General features: G+C 49.8%; 1 protein-coding gene and 1 long non-coding RNA gene across 2 annotated transcripts; one reads left to right on the top strand and one right to left on the bottom strand.

Annotated features, from left to right (window-relative positions):
* Positions 1–2487: 2487 nt before the first annotated feature.
* LOC123047094 (uncharacterized) lies at positions 2488–7724 on the bottom strand. Its single transcript, XR_006422779.1, has 2 exons — positions 7405–7724; positions 2488–2865 (listed from the first exon to the last, which is right to left on the bottom strand). It is a non-coding gene; the product is annotated as an uncharacterized lncRNA (long non-coding RNA).
* Positions 2861–6982, top strand: LOC123047087 (receptor like protein kinase S.2-like). The gene is made up of 3 exons (XM_044470582.1): positions 2861–4958; positions 5051–6178; positions 6271–6982. Exons 1-3 carry the CDS (start codon positions 3503–3505, stop codon positions 6831–6833), a joined length of 3147 nt encoding a protein of 1048 aa, XP_044326517.1. The 5' UTR covers positions 2861–3502; the 3' UTR covers positions 6834–6982.
* Positions 7725–18903: the final 11179 nt, after the last annotated feature.

Genomic DNA, 18903 nt, shown 5'->3' with positions numbered 1-18903 from the left:
CTTTATAGCCACCCAGTTACGTTGTGACGTTTGGTACACCCAAAGCATTCCTACGGTATCTGGGAGTTGCACAATCTCATGGTCTAAGGAAAAGATACTTGACATTAGAAAAGCTTTAGCATACGAACTACGATCTTTGTGCTAGGCTTAGGATTGGGTCTTGTCCATCACATCATTCTCCTAATGATGTGATCCCGTTATCATTGACATCCAATGTCCATGGTCAGGAAACCGTAACCATCTATTGATCAACGAGCTAGTCAACTAGAGGCTTACTAGGGACATGGTGTTGTCTATGTATCCACACATGCATCTGAGTTTCCTATCAATACAATTATAGCATGGATAATAAACGATTATCATGAACAAGGAAATATAATAATAATCAATTTATTATTGCCTCTAGGGCATATTTCCAATAGGGCCCTGCTGACCCGGCTACGACATCATGGCATCTCTCAACGGCCGGGCGGGCGCCGCCGCCGCCGGTTGGGGCCAGGAGGTCGCCGTGCTCAGCCCGTCGGTATGTCCCAATCGGTCGCAGGCGCGTCCATGGCCATGCCGTCGGCCCAGCCGCCCGGCGCAGCATCAGTTCACCTGCGCTTTCTGCCACAGCGTCACGCCCGTCCGTGCCCGGGGCCCTGGCCTTGGTCGTGCCCGTTGCCGGCGCCGCCCCGGCCGGGGTTATCATTGCCCTGAACACCGGGGGGGGCGCCCGGAGCAGGGCGGTGCGTGCGAGCGCGATGGAGATGGGGTACGTGAGTATCCTGATCTCCTTCGCCTCAGAGGGGACGCGAGCTGGCAGCAATTCAACGATCTCCAGAATGGCGGCACGGCAGATGTCGGCTGTATCGTGCACGCGACCAGACAGGCGAAAGACAGCCAGGTTCTCACGAGAACGCGTGCGAGGATGCAGCCTCTCAATCCAACAGCTCTACCCGAGGATGTGCTCGGCGGTGGAGAGATGCCAGGCTTGGGCGGGGATGCCACGGAGCTCGAGCTTGACGCGGTGTTCGAACTCGCCAGCACCAGCGTGCGCCAGCTTGCACCATGGCCTCAGCGACAGAGCGAACCAAGGTGAGCTGATGAAGTGCTCACCATTGAGACGACGCATGGTGTCCAGGGAGGAGAAGAGGATGAGGAAGTCTTCGGGGTGGTGCTCGTGCACGGTGAAGTCGCCTTCGGAGAGCTCGAGGGAGTGGAAGAGCAACTCGGCCACCTCGGCCGTAGCCACCTTCGGCCCGTTGCCGGTGATGGAGGCCACCATGGCCAAGGACCCACTCGGACTCCTCCATCTCCGTGGACTACGCCATGGTGACCCGCATGGACGCATCAGGGCGCGGCTGTGGAGCGGTGGCCAGTGGCGGAAGCGCAGGAGGCGTCGGAGGGGTGGCGGCGCGGCGACGCATGGGAGGGGGCGGGGCTGGGCCGTCTCGGTCAGGGGCGTCGTGGCGGGGTCGCACGCCGTCGTTGCGCCACAGATCACAGTCGCGGGACTCGTGGCCCGAGGTGAGGCAGCGCCTACACCGGACGTCGTTGGTGCAGTCGCGCACCCTATGGCGGTGGTCGAGACAGCGAAAGCACAGCCCAGCCACCTCCTCCGGAGACGGGCTACGGCGGCGAGAAGGCGAAGGACTGGAGGTGCCATCCTGGCTCGGCCGACGGCGGCGGTTCCTACGCCGCGGCTGCTGGAACCCCTCAGCGTCGAGCACAGCTCCGCCGGAGACGCGGTGGACCTCCGAGCGGGGGCCGAGGCGCTGCCTGGCGGGCACGCGGCCGGCCGGCGCAGTGCAGCCAGGGGCCCTCGCTGCCGACGACACGGCAGGGGCTGGCGGGGTGAGGGCGACGTCCCTGTAGGAGCGCGCCGAGGACTCGCTCTCCGAGCTGAGCCAACGGTCATCGGAGGACACGCGCTCGCCGGAGAGGGTCGCCCGGCGGTCAGTAGGGGCGGCACCAGGGGCTTCCATGTCTGGGAGGAAGGGGAAGGGGGCTAGGTGGCCGGCGGCCGGCGGGGGGCGTCGGCGGCAGGCATGGGAGGGCTCGGCGGGGCTAGAGGGTGGGAGCGGAGTTAGGTGGGAGCGGAGCCATCTTTCCCGCAAAATGAAACTGATAAACACAGTATTTCGGTAGGACATCAAACGCACACGCCGGCCAACAGCAAACCACCGTAGGCCACCAGGTAGCAACGCACATCTACAGCGAGTCAGCGAGAATGAACAGTTTTGCCACGCACAGAGCATTCCCTTCGTGCTCTGGTTTCTGCACTCCGGACTAGTAAGACAACCAAAGCGATTTGAGAAAAACAATACTAGTTGGATCTTGAGGCAAAATATCAGCCCGTCTTAAGTGTGGGCTATACCGTTGACAAGCCAAAAGCAGGGTCAGCAGTGTAACTCCGTAGGTGTCAACAATGTCAAAACTACGGGCCCCACTTTTGGCACCGTGCTAGTTGTCCCAAAGTCCAAAGTCCAAAGTCCACACATATTGTGGTATCTAAATTGAATTTTTGTTTTCTAGTGCAATCTTTGGATTGGGACGCTCTTACATAACTTGTTTGGCATGATCATCTTTATTTAATTTGGTAGCAGTTGTCATTAAGCAGGATAAGGCCACCCCCTTCGTGTTCTGGTAGTTGACCATCGATGATGGCAATTCATGAAAGAAGGCTACACACCATCAGTTCTTTCTTCTAGATCCATTCCATGGCGATCTGTGCGACCACCAACAAAAGAAGGCTCGATTGATCGTGTTATGTTACGACGTCCATCTTAAGAGGTATGTTTTAGTTCAACATATGGCCATCTCCATGTCTTCACCACAATTTTTAGCACTTTAGATTTCAATCTCTTCACATCTTTGTTTCGCCTGCAAGGAAACAAACATGTAAAACGACCCAGATCTTGCCATGAAATTGTCATTCAAAATCCATGGCAGAACTCAACAATAAATATTAATTACACTCTCTCCTAGGTTCTACTTCCTCTAGCGATGTGGTCCATGAACAAACACAAATGATTCTCTGCCGTGTTGTGTAAATAACTAAAATAGTAAAATAGCAATCTAGACTGGTTATATTTTACTCGCAGAAAAAAATATTGGTTATATTCAGCAGCTAGAGGAGATGTATGGTTTGTTTCTAAACGAACTCTAATGAGTACAAACAGCATCTATATGTGTTGTCTCCAAACGAACTCTAATGAGTAAAAAGAGCATCTATATCTGTTGTCTCTAAACGAACTCTAATGAGTACAAACAGCATCTATACGTGTTGTCCAAATGGACATATGAAATCCCTACTAATTCTCGTTTAAAAAAAATCCATACTAACTATCGTTTCAAAAAATAAACCTTACTAATTCATTGATGATTAATCCGAGGAAAGCACTCTTACGTACTTTGTTTATTTGTTTCCTCATTTACATGTTGGATTAAATTTGACTTTTAGCACTACCAAAACTGTTTTCTACGTCGACATTGAGTAAGTTCCCTGCTACTTCCAAAGATGGATCATCCAGGAAATATAGTAACCCAACTTATCCAGGAAGAGCATAGATCTAAATGGGTTGCACGTAGCAATCATAATGTGACATGTTTTACAGAAGCTGAGATAAGGAGATTTACCAACAACTATGAAACTATGCTTGGTAGAGGTGGTTTTGGAGAAGTTTATGAAGGAGTCCTTGAGGACAAAAGTATGGTTGCAGTCAAAAAGTTTATCTACAATGTAAAAGAAAATTTTGCCAAAGAGTTGATTGTCCACCGTGAAATCAATCACAAGAATGTAGTCAGATTAGTTGGCTACTGTGTAGATGAAAATGCCCTAATGGTGGTCACGGAATATATTCCTAAAGGAAATCTGAGTAACATTCTTCACCATGATAATATTCCCATCGCTTTGGATATACGGCTAAGAATTGCCATTGAATGTGCTGAAGCATTGGCCTATATGCACTCACAAATGTATACCCAGGTCATTCATGGTGATATCAAGCCTGCTAATATACTTCTGGATGATGGACTCAGTGCAAAAATATCAGACTTTGGAATATCAAGGCTAGTCAACACTGAAAATACTCTATATACTCTAAATGTGATAGGAAGTATAGGCTACATGGACCCTCTGTTTACTCAGAGTGGCCGCCTCACAGCGAAGAGTGATGTTTATAGTTTTGGAGTTGTGCTCCTGGAACTGATAACCAGAAAAAAAGCAAGAACGGAGGACGGGAAGATTGGCTTGGTAGAAAGTTTTAGTCAATCTCTTTCAAAAGGGATTAGGAGGGTGAGGGAGATGTTTGATCCTGAAATTGTGACATCGAGCGACATGAAGACTATTGAAGAGATTGCTAAGTTGGCAGGTAAATGCTTGAAGATGGAACTTACCAAACGTCCTGCGATGTTAGAAGTTGCAGAACGTCTTCGCAAACTTAAAAAAGCTCCACATCAGGTACAAGAGAGACTTGCTCTATTTTCTTGGATAAGGAAAAATAAACAAGATCCAGCTGAAACACCATCGCTCGAAAGCAGTAGCCGTAGTCAGAACATGAGAACTGTGGCTCCAGTGAAAATGACACCATCACAAGAAAGCAATGATATTAACCCCACAACGGCACTTTTACAGAAAAGCAGTAGCCAAAATGTTGGAACTTTTATCATTAGTTCGACGCTGACAGGCCAATCATTTGAGCTGGAGGACCTGCTTCAGGCATCGGCTGAAGTTCTGGGCAAGGGTACAGTCGGAACAACATACAAAGCGACGCTTGATAGTGGATATGAGCTGGTGGTCAAGAGGCTGAAGGATGTGGTCTTGCCGAAGGCAGAGTTTGAGCAGCACGTCACGCAGATTGGCGCCATCCAGAACAAGCACGTTGTGCCACTGCGGTGGTATTACTATAGCAAGGATGAGAAGATGGTAGTGTATGATGTCATCCTCATGGGTAGCCTAGCAAAAGTGCTCTATGGTAATTTATATACTGTATAATGCTATCAAATGGTTGCCTTTAAACTTCCTAAAGTGTTTGATGCATCACTAATTCATGATGTGTAAATCTAGGTGACCAAGGTTCTAGCCCAGCTCCACTGGACTGGGAGCAGCGGTCGGCCATCTCACTTGCTGCTGCGCGTGGTGTGGAGTATATCCATTTAGCTGGACCATCAAGCTGTCATGGCAACATCAAGTCTTCCAACATCCTGCTCACCGGCACCCACGATGCATGTGTGTCAGAGCATGGCCTCATAGCACTTGGCATGTCTTCTAGTGTCTCGGGCTACCGCGCGCCTGAGCTCATCAACAATAGGCGGGTCTCTCAGAAAGCCGACGTGTACAGCTTCGGCGTCCTACTACTGGAGCTTCTCACCCGCAAGGCTCCAACAAATAGCAGAAAGGATCAGGAGGGAGTTGATTTGCCACGGTGGGTGTGTTCCGTTGTACGCGAGGAGTGGACGGCGGAGGTGTTCGATGTGGAGCTCATCGGGCGAGATCAGAAGGATGGGGAAGAGGAGTGCATGGTGCGACTTCTGCAGCTGGCCATAAACTGTTGCAGTCAAGATGCCAACTCGCGGCCTACAATGCCTAAAGTTGTGCAACAGATCGAAGAGATCGGAAGAGAAAGTAAACTAGCTCCAGCCAAAACACCATCTCTGGAAAGCAGTAGCAGTAGCCAAAACGTGAGAATTGTAGCTCCAGCTGAAAAGACGCCATCACAAGAAAGGAGTGGCAGTACCCCAAAAACGGGAATTGTGGCTCCAGCCAAAGCGCTATCGCATTTAAGCATGTCTTCACAAGAAAGCAGTGGCAGTACCCCAAAAACAGGAATTGTGGCTCCAGCCAAAGCGCTATCACATTTAAGTATACAAAATGTGGGAACTTCTATCATTGGGTCGGCAATGACAGGCCAATTGTTCGACCTGAAAGACCTGATTGGGGCATCGACTGAAGTTCTGGGCAAGGGTACAGTCGGGACAACATACAGAGCAACACTTGATAGTGGATATGAGCTGGTGGTCAAGAGGTTGAAAGATGTGGACTTGGGGGAGGCGATCTTTGGGCGGCTTGTCATGCTGTTTGGCACCATCCAGAACAAACACGTAGCACCACTGCTGTGGTATTACTGCAGCAAGGATGAGAAGCTGCTCGTATATAATATCATCCCCATGGGTAGCCTAGCAAAAGCACTCCACGGTAATGTATATAGCGTACAATGCTATAATATGCTTGCCTTTACAATTTCTAATGTTTCTGAGGCATCACTAATTCATGATATGTGAATCTAGGTGATCGTTTTTGTGGCCCAGCTCCATTGGACTGGGAGCAGCGGTCAGCCATCTCACTTGCTGCTGCGCGCGGTGTGGCGGCTATCCACTTAGCTGGACCAACGAGCTGCCATGGCAACATCAAGTCTTCCAACATCCTGCTCACCGGTACCCACGACGCATGTGTGTCGGAGCATGGCCTGATAACACTTGGCATGTATTCCAATGCCCCCGGTTACCGTGCACCTGAGGTCACCCGCAATAGGTGGGTCTCCCAGGAATCTGACGTGTACAGCTTCGGCATCCTACTGCTGGAGCTTCTCACCTGCAAGTCTCCACTGGAGAAGAGATTTCAGGATGACGGGGGAGTAGATTTGCCACGGTGGGTGTGTTCCATTACACCTGAGGAGTGGAGGGCAGAGGTATTCGACGTGGAGCTCCTAGCACGGGGGCAGAAGGACGGGAAAGAGGAGTGCATGGTGCGACTTATGCAGCTCGGGCTAAAATGTTGCAGTCAAGATGCTGACTCGAGGCCTACAATGTCTGATGTCGCGCAGCGGATTGAGGAGATCGGACAGTCCTAATTGCTGACAAAGAACCTCACACATCATAGTGAGTGAAAGCTGCTGGGTCACAGTTGCATTCAAATGTCATATATTTTCAGTACCTCCTTTCAACTGGTTATCCCAGAGAACGATAAATAAATTTTGACGATAAATGTATCTCAGAGAACTACTATCCTGAAAAAGGCTCTTTTTCACTGCAAGTTTGTAAATTGTATAATCGATCACCTGTTCTACATGTTATTGGCATATATACCCTGCACTTTTCCAAATTAAATGGTGGGTTCATGATTCTACCAGCTAAACTGCAATGCTTAGATATATGTGAAGACTATATACCTGCTATATGTTTCCTTTACAGAATTATGGCCAGCGAAGAAAAACTAATGAAAAGATGCAATCATGTTTTGCTTTTAGACTCATATTTCCGGAAAAGAGACTGTCCCATTCTTCTTCGTGTCCAATTACAATTACAATAAAAATTAATAAGCGTGGATTTTTTTCATTCATTCAATCAACATAAATAAAACATAAATCCTACAGATTACGGATGAACAGAACACATCAGGCCAATAATTACAATGTTCAGTACCTTGCTCGAACAGGAGCAGGAGCAGCGTCAACCGACACGCACGCTCTCCCAGTCCTCTCGCCTCCGCCTCGTGTATCAGCTCCGCCGATGCTGGCGTGGAAGAGCTTGCCAGGCGCTGCCGCGCTGGAGCAGAAGGTTCACTGCAGGGGCGCCAGTCGCTGGAGGTGCGGGAGCTTGCTGGCAAGGTGGGCGCGGCAGCTCCGGAGTGGAGCCGGGATTGGGATTCAGGCATGTGGCGGCGGCGGCGGCGGCGGCTTTTGGAGCTCGAGAAGTATCTGTCTGGCAAGAGACAGGACGACCTGGACGACGAGAGAGGCAGACGTGGGCAATGGGCTCGAATGTCTGGGCTTACTCATGAGTGGGCTTATGATACTGCCTAGCTTTTTTTTTTGAACTTATTATGACACAGCCTAGCTTATCCAACGAGATTCCATTTCTCTAAAAATAAATAAAAATCCAACGAGATTCCCTCAACAACAACAACAAAAAAAAAAAAACTCGTCCAATCAAGGCCTACTAGTACTTCTCAGCGGCAAAAGGGAGTGCTAACATCTTGCTGACCGCCGCTGCATCGCGATCGAGCACGAAGTCATCCGAGGAAAGACCAGACTGTACAAGGCCATGGTACTTGGCAGCTGCGTTTCGTAATGCATCTGCTCCTTTTTCAGGCCAGTCTCATTCATCCACCTGAAGAATATTGCTTTCATAAAAGGGGCCAAGGATGTGAATACTGACTCCTGGTCAATCATGACTTGTTTCGGATCAAAAGAATGAACGGACACTCTCCAAATACAATCAGTACAACCCTGGAGGTTCACTCTCAAAATCATCATATTGCTTTTCTTTTTCACATCGCATGATTATCATGATACATATCTAGTTTTTGCATGTGTACGCGTATGGGTTCAACCTGGGTTGCTAGATGATACAAAAGAGTAGTTGCAGTTTTATGTACTCCCTCCGTTTTAAATATAAGTCTTCGTAGAGACTTCACTATGGCTACATACGGAGCAAAATGAGTGAATGTAAACTCTAAATACATCTATATACATCAGTATATGGTCCATAGTGAAGTCTCTACAAAGACTTATATTAGGAACGGAGGGAGTATATAGTACAGTAATCACGCACGCAGGCACAAAGATGAAGCCCATTATAAATCAGCACGAATCAATTACACATGCCACAATCAAATACTAGTAGTGTTGGCGGCTCTAGTAACAAGACAGCCTTATCAAAACAGTCTGTTGGACAGAAAGATACTGTGTAAAATTGCCCCATCTCTACAGGCTTGCTGGAGATGCCCTTACTTGGCATGATCATCTTTTTTTAATTCGGTACCACTTGTCAATAAGGACCCCAACCTCCAAGGACAAGGCCACCTCATTCCATGTTCTGAGAGTTGACTGATAAAGCCATGTACCTAGGGTAGGGTCATGGACCTGTCCAAGATACCCTCTCCAAGGACATCTCTAGAGGAAACCACCTTTCAGTCGACCTGGAAAGGTTCCACTTGACGGACTCGAAGACACTCGACCATGAAGCCAACCACTCGACTGCCAGGAGACCTAAAGTCACTCTGCACGCAAACGGTCTGTCATTAAGTAGCTTTTATGGTCATCATAGCACTTTATTTATGGCGTTACCAGTAACGCCCGACCTTAATGTACCTTAAACCCTGCATAACTGAGGGCCAGAGGGGTCTGGCGGACTCTATATAAGCCACCCCCTCCTCAGTGTAAAGGGTTCGCACCCCTGTAACTCATTCACACATAATCCAGTCGACCGCCTCCGGGCTCCGAGACGTAGGGCTGTTACTTCCTCCGAGAAGGGCCTAAACTCGTAAACATCTTGCGTATACAACTACTCCATAGCTAGGTTCTTGCCTCTCCATTCCTACCCTCCTATTCTACCGTCAGACTTAGAACCACGACAGTTGGCGCTCGTGGGGCAGATGTCTTAGCGACTTATTGGAGAAGTTGCGTCTTTTTTTTCTGATCTCCTTCATCATGGTTTCAGGCAGAGTTTTGGTTGAGGGCCGCGAGATCCGTCTCGGCGCGCTCACGTTCATCGCCGACGATTCCGCTTGGCTTCAGGAGACTCCACTCGACGTCGACGCGCTCTCCGTCCGCGGGGCGACGCACTTCCGCGCGTGCGTCCGCGGCGTCCTCCTGCGGCAACCGTCGACCCAGTATCGGTCGATCCCTATGTCGTCCTCCCTCCCTGTTTCCGGCCGGCGCAAGCGCTCCGGTCGGTCGAGGCTTCAGCGGTGGGTGAGACACGCGGTGGCCCGCCAGTCGGCCACCCCCCAAGTCGCGGCAATCGAGCCCGACGAATCTCTCTATGGCCTGTTCGATCTGTCGACTGGCTCCGCAGAGACTGCATCCGAGTGCGACAGCAGTGATCCAGCGGTGAAGGTTCTGATGGTCAATGGACCACACAGTCCTCCCAGCTTTCCCCGCGCCAACGGAGGCGACGGCGGAGGCGATCTGGCACATGTCCACGAAGAGTATCAACCCGAGCCCCTCACTTCGTTGCAGAGGGAAGAACTTCGCCGCCGGAACATGGATGCACTACACACTCCTATCGTCGGAGAAACCCCTGTGCCTTAGAAGATGCGCGCTTGGCCAACTTGGCTGAGCGCACTCGACTGGAGAACCTCCAGCGAGCACTCGACGAGCATGCGCGGCAACGGGTTCCAGACTCCAGTCAACGTCAACTCTTTCCACCACCAACTCAGGTATATCGAACTTCGATTCAGAATCTAGCAGCTGCAGCCCGTATAGCAAAGTCGATTCAGCCTTCCCAGTCAGAGGCTGGCAGAGGCTTGTTACAGATCAGAGCGTTACTCCGGGCAGCGGGAGATCAAAATTCAACTGTATCACAGTCACAGAATAGGATTCACAGTAGATCCGTCGCTGCAAATACAGTCCAGTCGGCCCATAGCCCAAGATCACCCCCGAGGCGTGAGGAACATGGAGACCGGCGTGATCAGTACAAGAACCGTGAGCGGTATGATCACCGATTCGATCGTGATGATCTACGTCGAGTGCCCACCCCTCCCCCAAGGGGTGGATTGTACGCGCCTCGGCAGGAGGATGACAGACGCCATCACAGTGTTGGGCGAAGGATTCCAGTCGACCCCAGGGAACCAGGCTTTGATGCGAGATCTATTATCGTTCAAGGTTTGGTCGACAGGAACAGAGCTCACCGAGAAGGTCATGACAGAGATGTACCCATCAGCAGCAGAGTACACGTCTCAGGACCAGAGTGTTTTAGCAGAGCCATCAGGGCCGCGGTGATTCCTCCCAACTTCAGGTTGGCGACTGGAGTCAGTAAGTTCACTGGTGAATCCAAGCCTGATACTTGACTTGAGGACTACCGAGTGGCTGTTCAGATTGGCAGCGGCAACGATGAGGTGGCCATGGAACACTTGCCTCTTATGTTGGAGGGTTCGGCCAGAGCATGGTTGAATCAGTTAGAACCCAACAGCATTTATACTTGGGAGGATCTTGCCCGAGTGTTTGTCACAACATTTGAGGGAACTTGCAAGCGACCAGCAGGGCTGATAGAGCTGCAATCTTGTGTGCAGAAGTCGAATGAAACTCTGAGGGATTACATCTAGAGATGGATCATGTTGCATCACACAATAGAAAATGTATCTGATCACCAGGCAGTCTGTGCTTTCAAGGAAGGCGTTAAGTACAGAGAGCTAAACCTAAAATTCGGTCGAACCGGAGACATGACTCTGAGTCGAATGATGGAGATTGCCACCAAATATGCCAATGGTGAAGAAGAGGATCGGCTCCGGAGTGGCAAGCACAAGTCAGTCGCCCATGAAACCGGAGGAGGGAACTCCAGTCGGAAGCAAAAGCGGAAAGCCGAGCCAGCTGCTCCTGGAGAAGCCTTGGCCGTGACTCAAGGGAAGTTTAAAGGGAAGCCCAAAGGGTCTTGGAACCCTAAGAAGGTGAAGGACAAGGAAGCGAATGACGTGATGGATTTGCCGTGTCACATCCACACGAAGAAAGATGAGGAGGGTAAATTCATTTACCCGAAACATACCACTCGACAGTGTCGGCTCTTGATCCAGCAATTCCAGGGGAAACAGCCCAAAGATAAGGAAAAGGAGTCGGACAAAGTTGAAGACAAAGAAGATAGTGATGATGGATATCCCCAGGTCAATTCCACCCTCATGATTTTTGCTGATGTAGAAAGCAAAAGTCGATTGAAAGTTATCAATCGAGAGGTGAATATGGTTGCTCCGACGACGCCCAGTTATCTGAAATGGTCTCAGACTGCCATCACATTCGACCAGTCCGATCATCCGACACACATAGCCACCCCTGGGAGGCAAGCTCTGGTGGTCAACCCAGTCGTCGAAGGCACTTGACTAACTAAAGTCTTGATGGATGGTGGCAGTGGCCTGAATATATTGTATGCAGAGACGTTGAAAGGGATGGGCATTTCGATGTCCAGACTCAGTACCAGCAACATGAGTTTCCATGGAGTCGTTCCTGGAAAGAAGGCTGAGTCACTCGGCCAAATTGCTCTTGATGTGGTTTTTGGCGATTCCAAGAATTACCGCAAAGAAAAGTTGAGTTTGAAGTTGTGAATTTCCAGAGTGCTTATCACGCTATTTTGGGCAGGCTAGCTTATGCACGTTTCATGGCTCAACCATGTTATGTGTACCTCAAATTGAAGATGCCTGGTCCCAAAGGTGTGATCACTATTACCGGCAATCGAAAGAAGGCAGAAGAGTGCTTTCAGAAAGGCTCAAAGATTGTCGATGCTCAGATGGCAGTGGTAGAGCTGCAGGAATACCCAGAAAACTGCAGATCCGAGTGATTTGTTGCGAGCCAAGAAACCTGCTACGGAATCAGCGTTTCAGTCGTCCTGAGAGACAAAGCCGAATCACATTCACCCGACCGACCCCAGTGCTGCTCTGACTCATATTTCAACAACACTCGACTCCAAATAGGAAGAAGCGCTCGTCCAGTTCCTCCGTGAGAACTGGGACATCTTTGCATGGAAGCCTTCTGACATGCCGGGTGTTCCCAGGGGGCTGGCTAAGCACCGTCTATGAGTCGACTCAAAAGTGAAACCTGTCAAGGAACATCTTCCACGGTCCGCCATCTAGAAGAGAAAGGCCATTGGCGAGGAGGTGGCTCGGCTCTTAGCAGCAGAGTTTATCCGAGAGATTTACCACTCCGAGTGGCTCGCCAATGTTGTCATGGTCCCCAAGAAGGACAAGTCACTTCGCATGTGCATTGACTTCAAACATATCAATCGGGCCTGCCTGAAAGATCATTTTCCTCTCCCCCGCATCGACCAAATAGTCGACTCGACTGCGAGATGTGAGCGCCTGTCTTTTTTAGACGCCTATTCCGGTTACCATCAGATCTGTCTGTATGGACCCGATGAGATCAAAACAGCTTTCATCACTCCATTCGGGTGCTTCTGCTATGTCACCATGCCATTCGGTCTCAAGAATGCTGGAGCCACATTCATGAGGATGATTCAGAAGTGTCTTCTCACTCAAATCAGTCGGAATGTGGAAGCATACATGGATGATATTGTGGTCAAGTCACGGAAAGATTCCGACCTGCTGAGTGACCATGCTGAAACATTTGCCAACCTCAGGAGGTATGATATCAACCTTAATCCATCAAAGTGCAAATTCGGAGTTCCTGGCGGAAAGTTACTCGGTTTTCTCATTTCTGAACGAGGAATCGACGCCAACCCAGAAAAAGTCGGTACTATACTCCGAATGAAACGCCCTGTGCGTGTGCACGATGTCCAGAAGCTTACTGAATGCTTGGCCGCTTTAAGTAGATTCATCTCTCGTCTCGGTGAAAAGGCATTGCCTCTTTACCAACTGATGAAGAAATCAGACAAGTTCGAGTGGACTCCCGAAGCTGATGCAGCGTTTGCAGAGCTAAAAGCCCTTCTCTCCACCCAGCCGGTGCTTGCTGCCCCAATCAGCAAAGAGCCTTTGCTGCTTTACATTGCAGCCACAGGACAAGTCGTCAGTACAGTAATTACGGTCGAGCGGGAAGAAGAAGGAAAAGCCTTTAAAGTTCAGCGCCCAGTATATTATCTTTCTGAAGTTTTGACCCCATCAAAGCAAAGATACCCTCATTATCAGAAGCTTGTATATGGGATTTATATGACCACGAAGAAGGTTGCTCATTACTTCTCTGACCATTCCATTACAGTCGTCAGCGATGCTCCATTGTCAGAGATTCTACATAACAGAGATGCAACTGGTCGAGTGGCAAAATGGGCGATTGAACTCCTTTCCCTGGATATCAAGTTTGAGGCAAAGAAAGCCATCAAGTCCCAAGCAATAGCAGATTTCGTCGTCGAGTGGATCGAACAACAACTACCGACTCAAGTTCACTCGGAGCACTGGACCATGTTCTTTGATGGTTCTAAGATGCTGAATGGTTCCGGTGCTGCGGTAGTGTTGGTTTCCCCCCGAGGAGATAAGCTCAGATATGTGCTCCAGATCCACTTCGATTCCTCCAATAACGAAGCAGAATACGAAGCACTTTTGTATGGGTTGCGTATGGCCATTTCACTCGGTGCCCGTCGCCTCATGGTTTACGGCGACTCAGATTTGGTGGTTAATCAGGTGATGAAGGAGTAGGATGTCAGAAGTCCAGCCATGACTGGTTACTGCAATGCAGTGAGAAAGCTAGAGAAGAAATTCGAGGGGTTAGAGCTCCATCATATACCCCGACTGAAAAATCTAGCGGCTGATGATTTGGCAAAAATAGGTTCCAAGAGAGAAGCCATTCCAGTAATGTGTTTTTGGAGCACATCCACACACCATCAGTTCAGGAGGATCCTTTCACCGAAGAATCCCCGCAGCCAAAAAGTGTCACGGATCCGACTGAAGTTGAGGTCCCAGTTGTGGTCGACCTGATCATGGAAGTTTTGGTCATCACTCCCGACTGGACAATGTCGTACATCGCGTATATCCTAAGGAAAGAGCTCCCGGAGAGCAAAGAAGAGGCTCGACAGATCGTCTGCCGATCCAAGGCCTTTACTGTGATAAAGGGACAGTTGTACAGGGAAAGCGCGACTGGAGTCAGCTAGAAATGTATAACACCAGAAGAAGGTCAGATAATTCTTGATGATATCCACTCGGGGACCTGTGGTCATCATGCGTCCTCTCGGACCATTGTGGCTAAAGCATACTGAGCGGGATTTTACTGGCCAAGAGCAAATGAAATGGCGAAGGAGATAGTCAACAAGTGTGAAGGATGTTAGTTCTATTCCAATATGTCACACAAACCCGCCTCAGCCTTGAAGACCATTCCACTCATCTGGCCCTTCGCTGTTTGGGGATTGGATATGATTGGACTGCTGAGAACTGGCAGGAGCGGCTTCACCCATGTACTGGTGGCAGTCGACAAGTTCACTAAGTGGATTGAAGCTAAGCCTATCAAGAATCTTGATGCCGACACTGCTATCAACTTCATCAGAGAGTTGATATTCAGATATGGAGTTCCGCACAGCAACATCACAGATAATAGGTCAAACTTTGATTCCGATGAATTCAGAGCTTTCTGCGCTTCTCAAGGCACACGGGTCGACTACGCTTCCGTCGCTCATTCCCAGTCGAATGGACAAGCAGAAAGAGCAAACGACCTAATTCTCAAAGGACTGAAACCCCGGCTGATGCGTGATCTCAAGCACGCAGCAGGCGCGTGGGTCGACGAGCTTCCATCAATTCTTTGAGGATTGAGGACCACTCCTAATCGGTCGACTGGGCGAACTCCATTCTTTCTGGTCTATGGAGCTGAAGCAGTTTTGCTGAGTGATCTGCTTCACAATGCACCCCGAGTCGAGCTCTACACTGAAGATGAAGCAGAACAAGCCCGGCAGGATGCAGTCGACCTTCTAGAAGAAGAAAGAGAGATGGCCATGATCCGATCAACTATCTATCAGCAGGACTTGCGTCGATTCCATGCCAGAAACGTGAAGTGTCGAGCCTTCCAAGAAGGAGATTTGGTCCTCCGAGTGGATCAATAGAAGCCACACAAGCTCGCTCCTACTTGGGAAGGTCCCTTCATTATCACCAAAGTTCTCCACAATGGAGCGTACCGTCTTTACAATGTCGATCGCCAGATTGACGAGCCACGAGCTTGGAATGCGGAGCTGCTCCACCCCTTTTATACTTAAGTACTCACTCGGATGAGATGTAATAAAAAGTTCCTCTGTAGTTTGTTTATCAAAGACAAGAGTGTTATAATTTTCCCAGTGATTGTTGTTGCTTTTGTTTACGTGAAAAATCCCCAAGTGGGTGACTTAGCCCTGAATCCGTTTCGCCTAAGCTTGTAAAAAAAATTCCTACCAAGTGGTGAGCCAGCCTCCCACTCGAGGGCTTAGCTGCGAATCCGTTTCGCCTAAGTACTTGAAAATCCTACCGAGTGGTGAGCCAGCCTCCCACTTGGAGGCTTAGCTGCAGTCTAGTACTCGCCTAAGTACTTGAAAATCCTACCGAGTGGTGAGCCAGCCTCCCACTCGGAGGCTTAGCTGCAGGTCAGTACTTGCCTAAGTATTTGAAAATCCTACCGAGTGGTGAGCTAGCCTCCCACTCGGGGGCTTAGCTGCAGTCCAAGTACTCGCCTAAGTATTTAAAAATCCTACCGAGTGGAGAGCAATCCTCCCACTCGGGGGCTTAGCTGCAGTCCAAGTACTCGCCTAAGTGTTTAAAATCCTACCGAGTGGTGAGCCAGTGAGGGAGTCCTGGACTAGGGGGTGTCCGGACAGCCGGACTATCAATGTCCGCCGGACTCCAAGACTACGAAGATACAAGATTGAAGACTCCGGCTCGTGTCCGGAAGGTACTTTCCTTGGCGTGGAAGGCAAGCTTGGCAATACGGATACGTAGATCTCCTACCATTGTAACCGACTCTGTGTAACCCTAGCCCTCTCTGGTATCTATATAAACCGGAGGGCTTTAGTCCGTAGGACAACATACATTACAACAATCATACCATAGGCTAGCTTCTAGGGTTTAGCCTCCTTGATCTCGTGGTAGATCTACTCTTGTACTACCCATATCATCAATATTAATCGAGCAGGACGTAGGGTTTTACCTCCATCGAGAGGGCCCGAACCTGGGTAAAAACATCGTGTCCCTCGTCTCCTGTTACCATCCGCCTAGACGCACAGTTCGGGACCCCCTACCCGAGATCCGCCGGTTTTGACACCGACATTGGTGCTTTCATTGAGAGTTCCTCTGTGTCGTCACCGATAGAGCGGATGCCTCCACCCGTCTTCAAAGACGGTATTTTCGCCGGAGGGGCCTTGGCCGCCGGCCAAACTATCCGGCTCGGTGGCTTTCTCATGACCGCCTGTCCGGCCGCCGCTTCGGCAATGACTTCTCAAGTCGTCAAAAGCAATCTTCGGGTCAGCCCTAAAGCTGCCGAACAGTTAGATCCAATAGAGCTCTCGTCTGTTAACGAGCTCTTGGATCGCATCGCCGCCCTGGGAGTCGCTACAGACTACAACCAGATTGGGCTTAAAACCGATCTGAGAGAGATTAACTCTCCCCAGGCCACCCACCACGTCGCAGTGGTGGAAGAGCAATACAGCAACTCTTTGCCAGTGTTGAAAACAATTCATGTCCGGATTCCCGAACCCTCCATGCCAGATTCCCGCGGAGGGACGGACTTCGATCGAGCATCGAACTTAAAATCATGCATCGCCCCGGACTCGCTGGATTGTCCCCAGCAAAACACACTTCCGAATTCGGAAACCCCTTGGCCTTTGAGCCTCAAGATGGGCAGGGATCCGGATTTTATTCCACCCACCCGCCCAGCCATATGCGATCTATCTCTAATACGGCAAGAGCCTACAGAAACAGTACATCACTACTGGGCCAGATTCCTCCTGGTTATGGACAGGATAAAGGACTGCTGAGAGGTAAAAGCAATATCAATCTTCCGCAATAACTGCACGGACAAGGGAATACTAAACGCCATTGATCGTCGCAAAATTACGCGCTTTACCGATCTGGCGTCCATTGTACGAAAGTACTGTGCGATGGAAAGTTTCCGGAAAACCAAAAATCAATTTTGGGATAATCCGGCTCCAAACCCAGTCCGCAGTAAAAGGACGCCTTACACTCAGGCCCCAGATGCAAAAACGAAAAAACAAAAATCCAATCAGGGAAACGGAACCGTACTGGAGGGATGGCTCAATGGACCCTGTAAGCTTCATAATACAGAGGGAGCCGTCCCAACACATAGCCTTCGAGCATGTTGGATATTATGGCAGGTGGCCAAAAGTGGCGAAGAGCTTCTAGCTCTGGGAAACCACTCCAACAATACCAGCATGGTATCAACAGTCTTCGAGACTTTCGCATCAAATAATATGCGAAAACGATCAATCCGCGAACTCGCCGAAGTCTACCAAGTAGCAACAGCAAATCCATGGAGCGACACAACCATTACCTTCAATGGCAGCGACGAGCCCACATTCCGAACAACCAGAGCCCCAGCCGCACTGGTACTTAGTCCCATAGTGGACGGCTTTCGAGTGACAAAAGTCCTCATGGACGGCGGCAGCGGACTAAACCTCATCTACGAGGAAACTCTGCGAAAAATGGAAATCGATTGGAGCCGTATTGAGCGAAGCAGCACAACCTTTAGAGGAATAATCCCTAGCCGGGAAGCGCGCTGCACCAGAAAAATCACACTCGATGTGGTGTTCGGCTCTCCGGACAATTACAGATCCGAAGAAGTCACGTTCCAGGTGGCCTCGTTCAGCAGTGGATACCACGCCATATTAGGACGAGAGGCATTCGCAATTTTTCAATCAATACCTCATTACGGGTACATGAAGCTTAAAATGCCTGGGCCCAGCGGAATAATCACTCTCGCTAGTGATCCGGACATAGTACTCCGCGCCGAAAACAAGACAGCCGCACTAGCCCTCGAGGCACTATCCGAAGCCTTAGCGGCAGAGGAACTCACCGCGCTGCACTCTACGGTGAACAGGGACGATGTGATACTCGATAAAAGATCCAAGTCCACCTCCTTCAAACCAGCAGACGAGATAATAAAATTCCAGGTCCATCCAATGGACCCAACAAAGACGGCCTCCTTTGGGGCACAGTTGAACCCCGAAGTAGACACCGCACTACGCGAATTCCTTCGGGAAAATTGGGATATCTTCGCCTGGCATCCTTCAGACATGCCCGGAATCCCTCGCAGGTTGGCTGAACACAGCCTCAACATCCTAAAAGGATTCAAGCCAGTCAAACAGGCTCTTCGACGATTTTCCGAGCCCAAAAGACAGGCAATGGGAGAAGAGCTAGCCAAACTATTGGAAGCCGAATTCATTAGAGATATCAAACATCCGGACTGGCTAGCAAATTTGGTGATGGTACCAAAGAAGGATAAATCCTGGCGCCTCTGTGTCGATTTTAAAGACCTCAAAAAAGCTTGCCCAAAGGATCCCTTCCCTCTCCCCCGCATCGAT

Source organism: Triticum aestivum, chromosome 2B, assembly GCF_018294505.1.
Source record: "Triticum aestivum cultivar Chinese Spring chromosome 2B, IWGSC CS RefSeq v2.1, whole genome shotgun sequence".
NCBI lineage: Eukaryota > Viridiplantae > Streptophyta > Magnoliopsida > Poales > Poaceae > Triticum > Triticum aestivum.
Note: the sequence above shows the minus strand (reverse complement) of the source record. Positions and strands in the feature narration are given on the sequence as shown.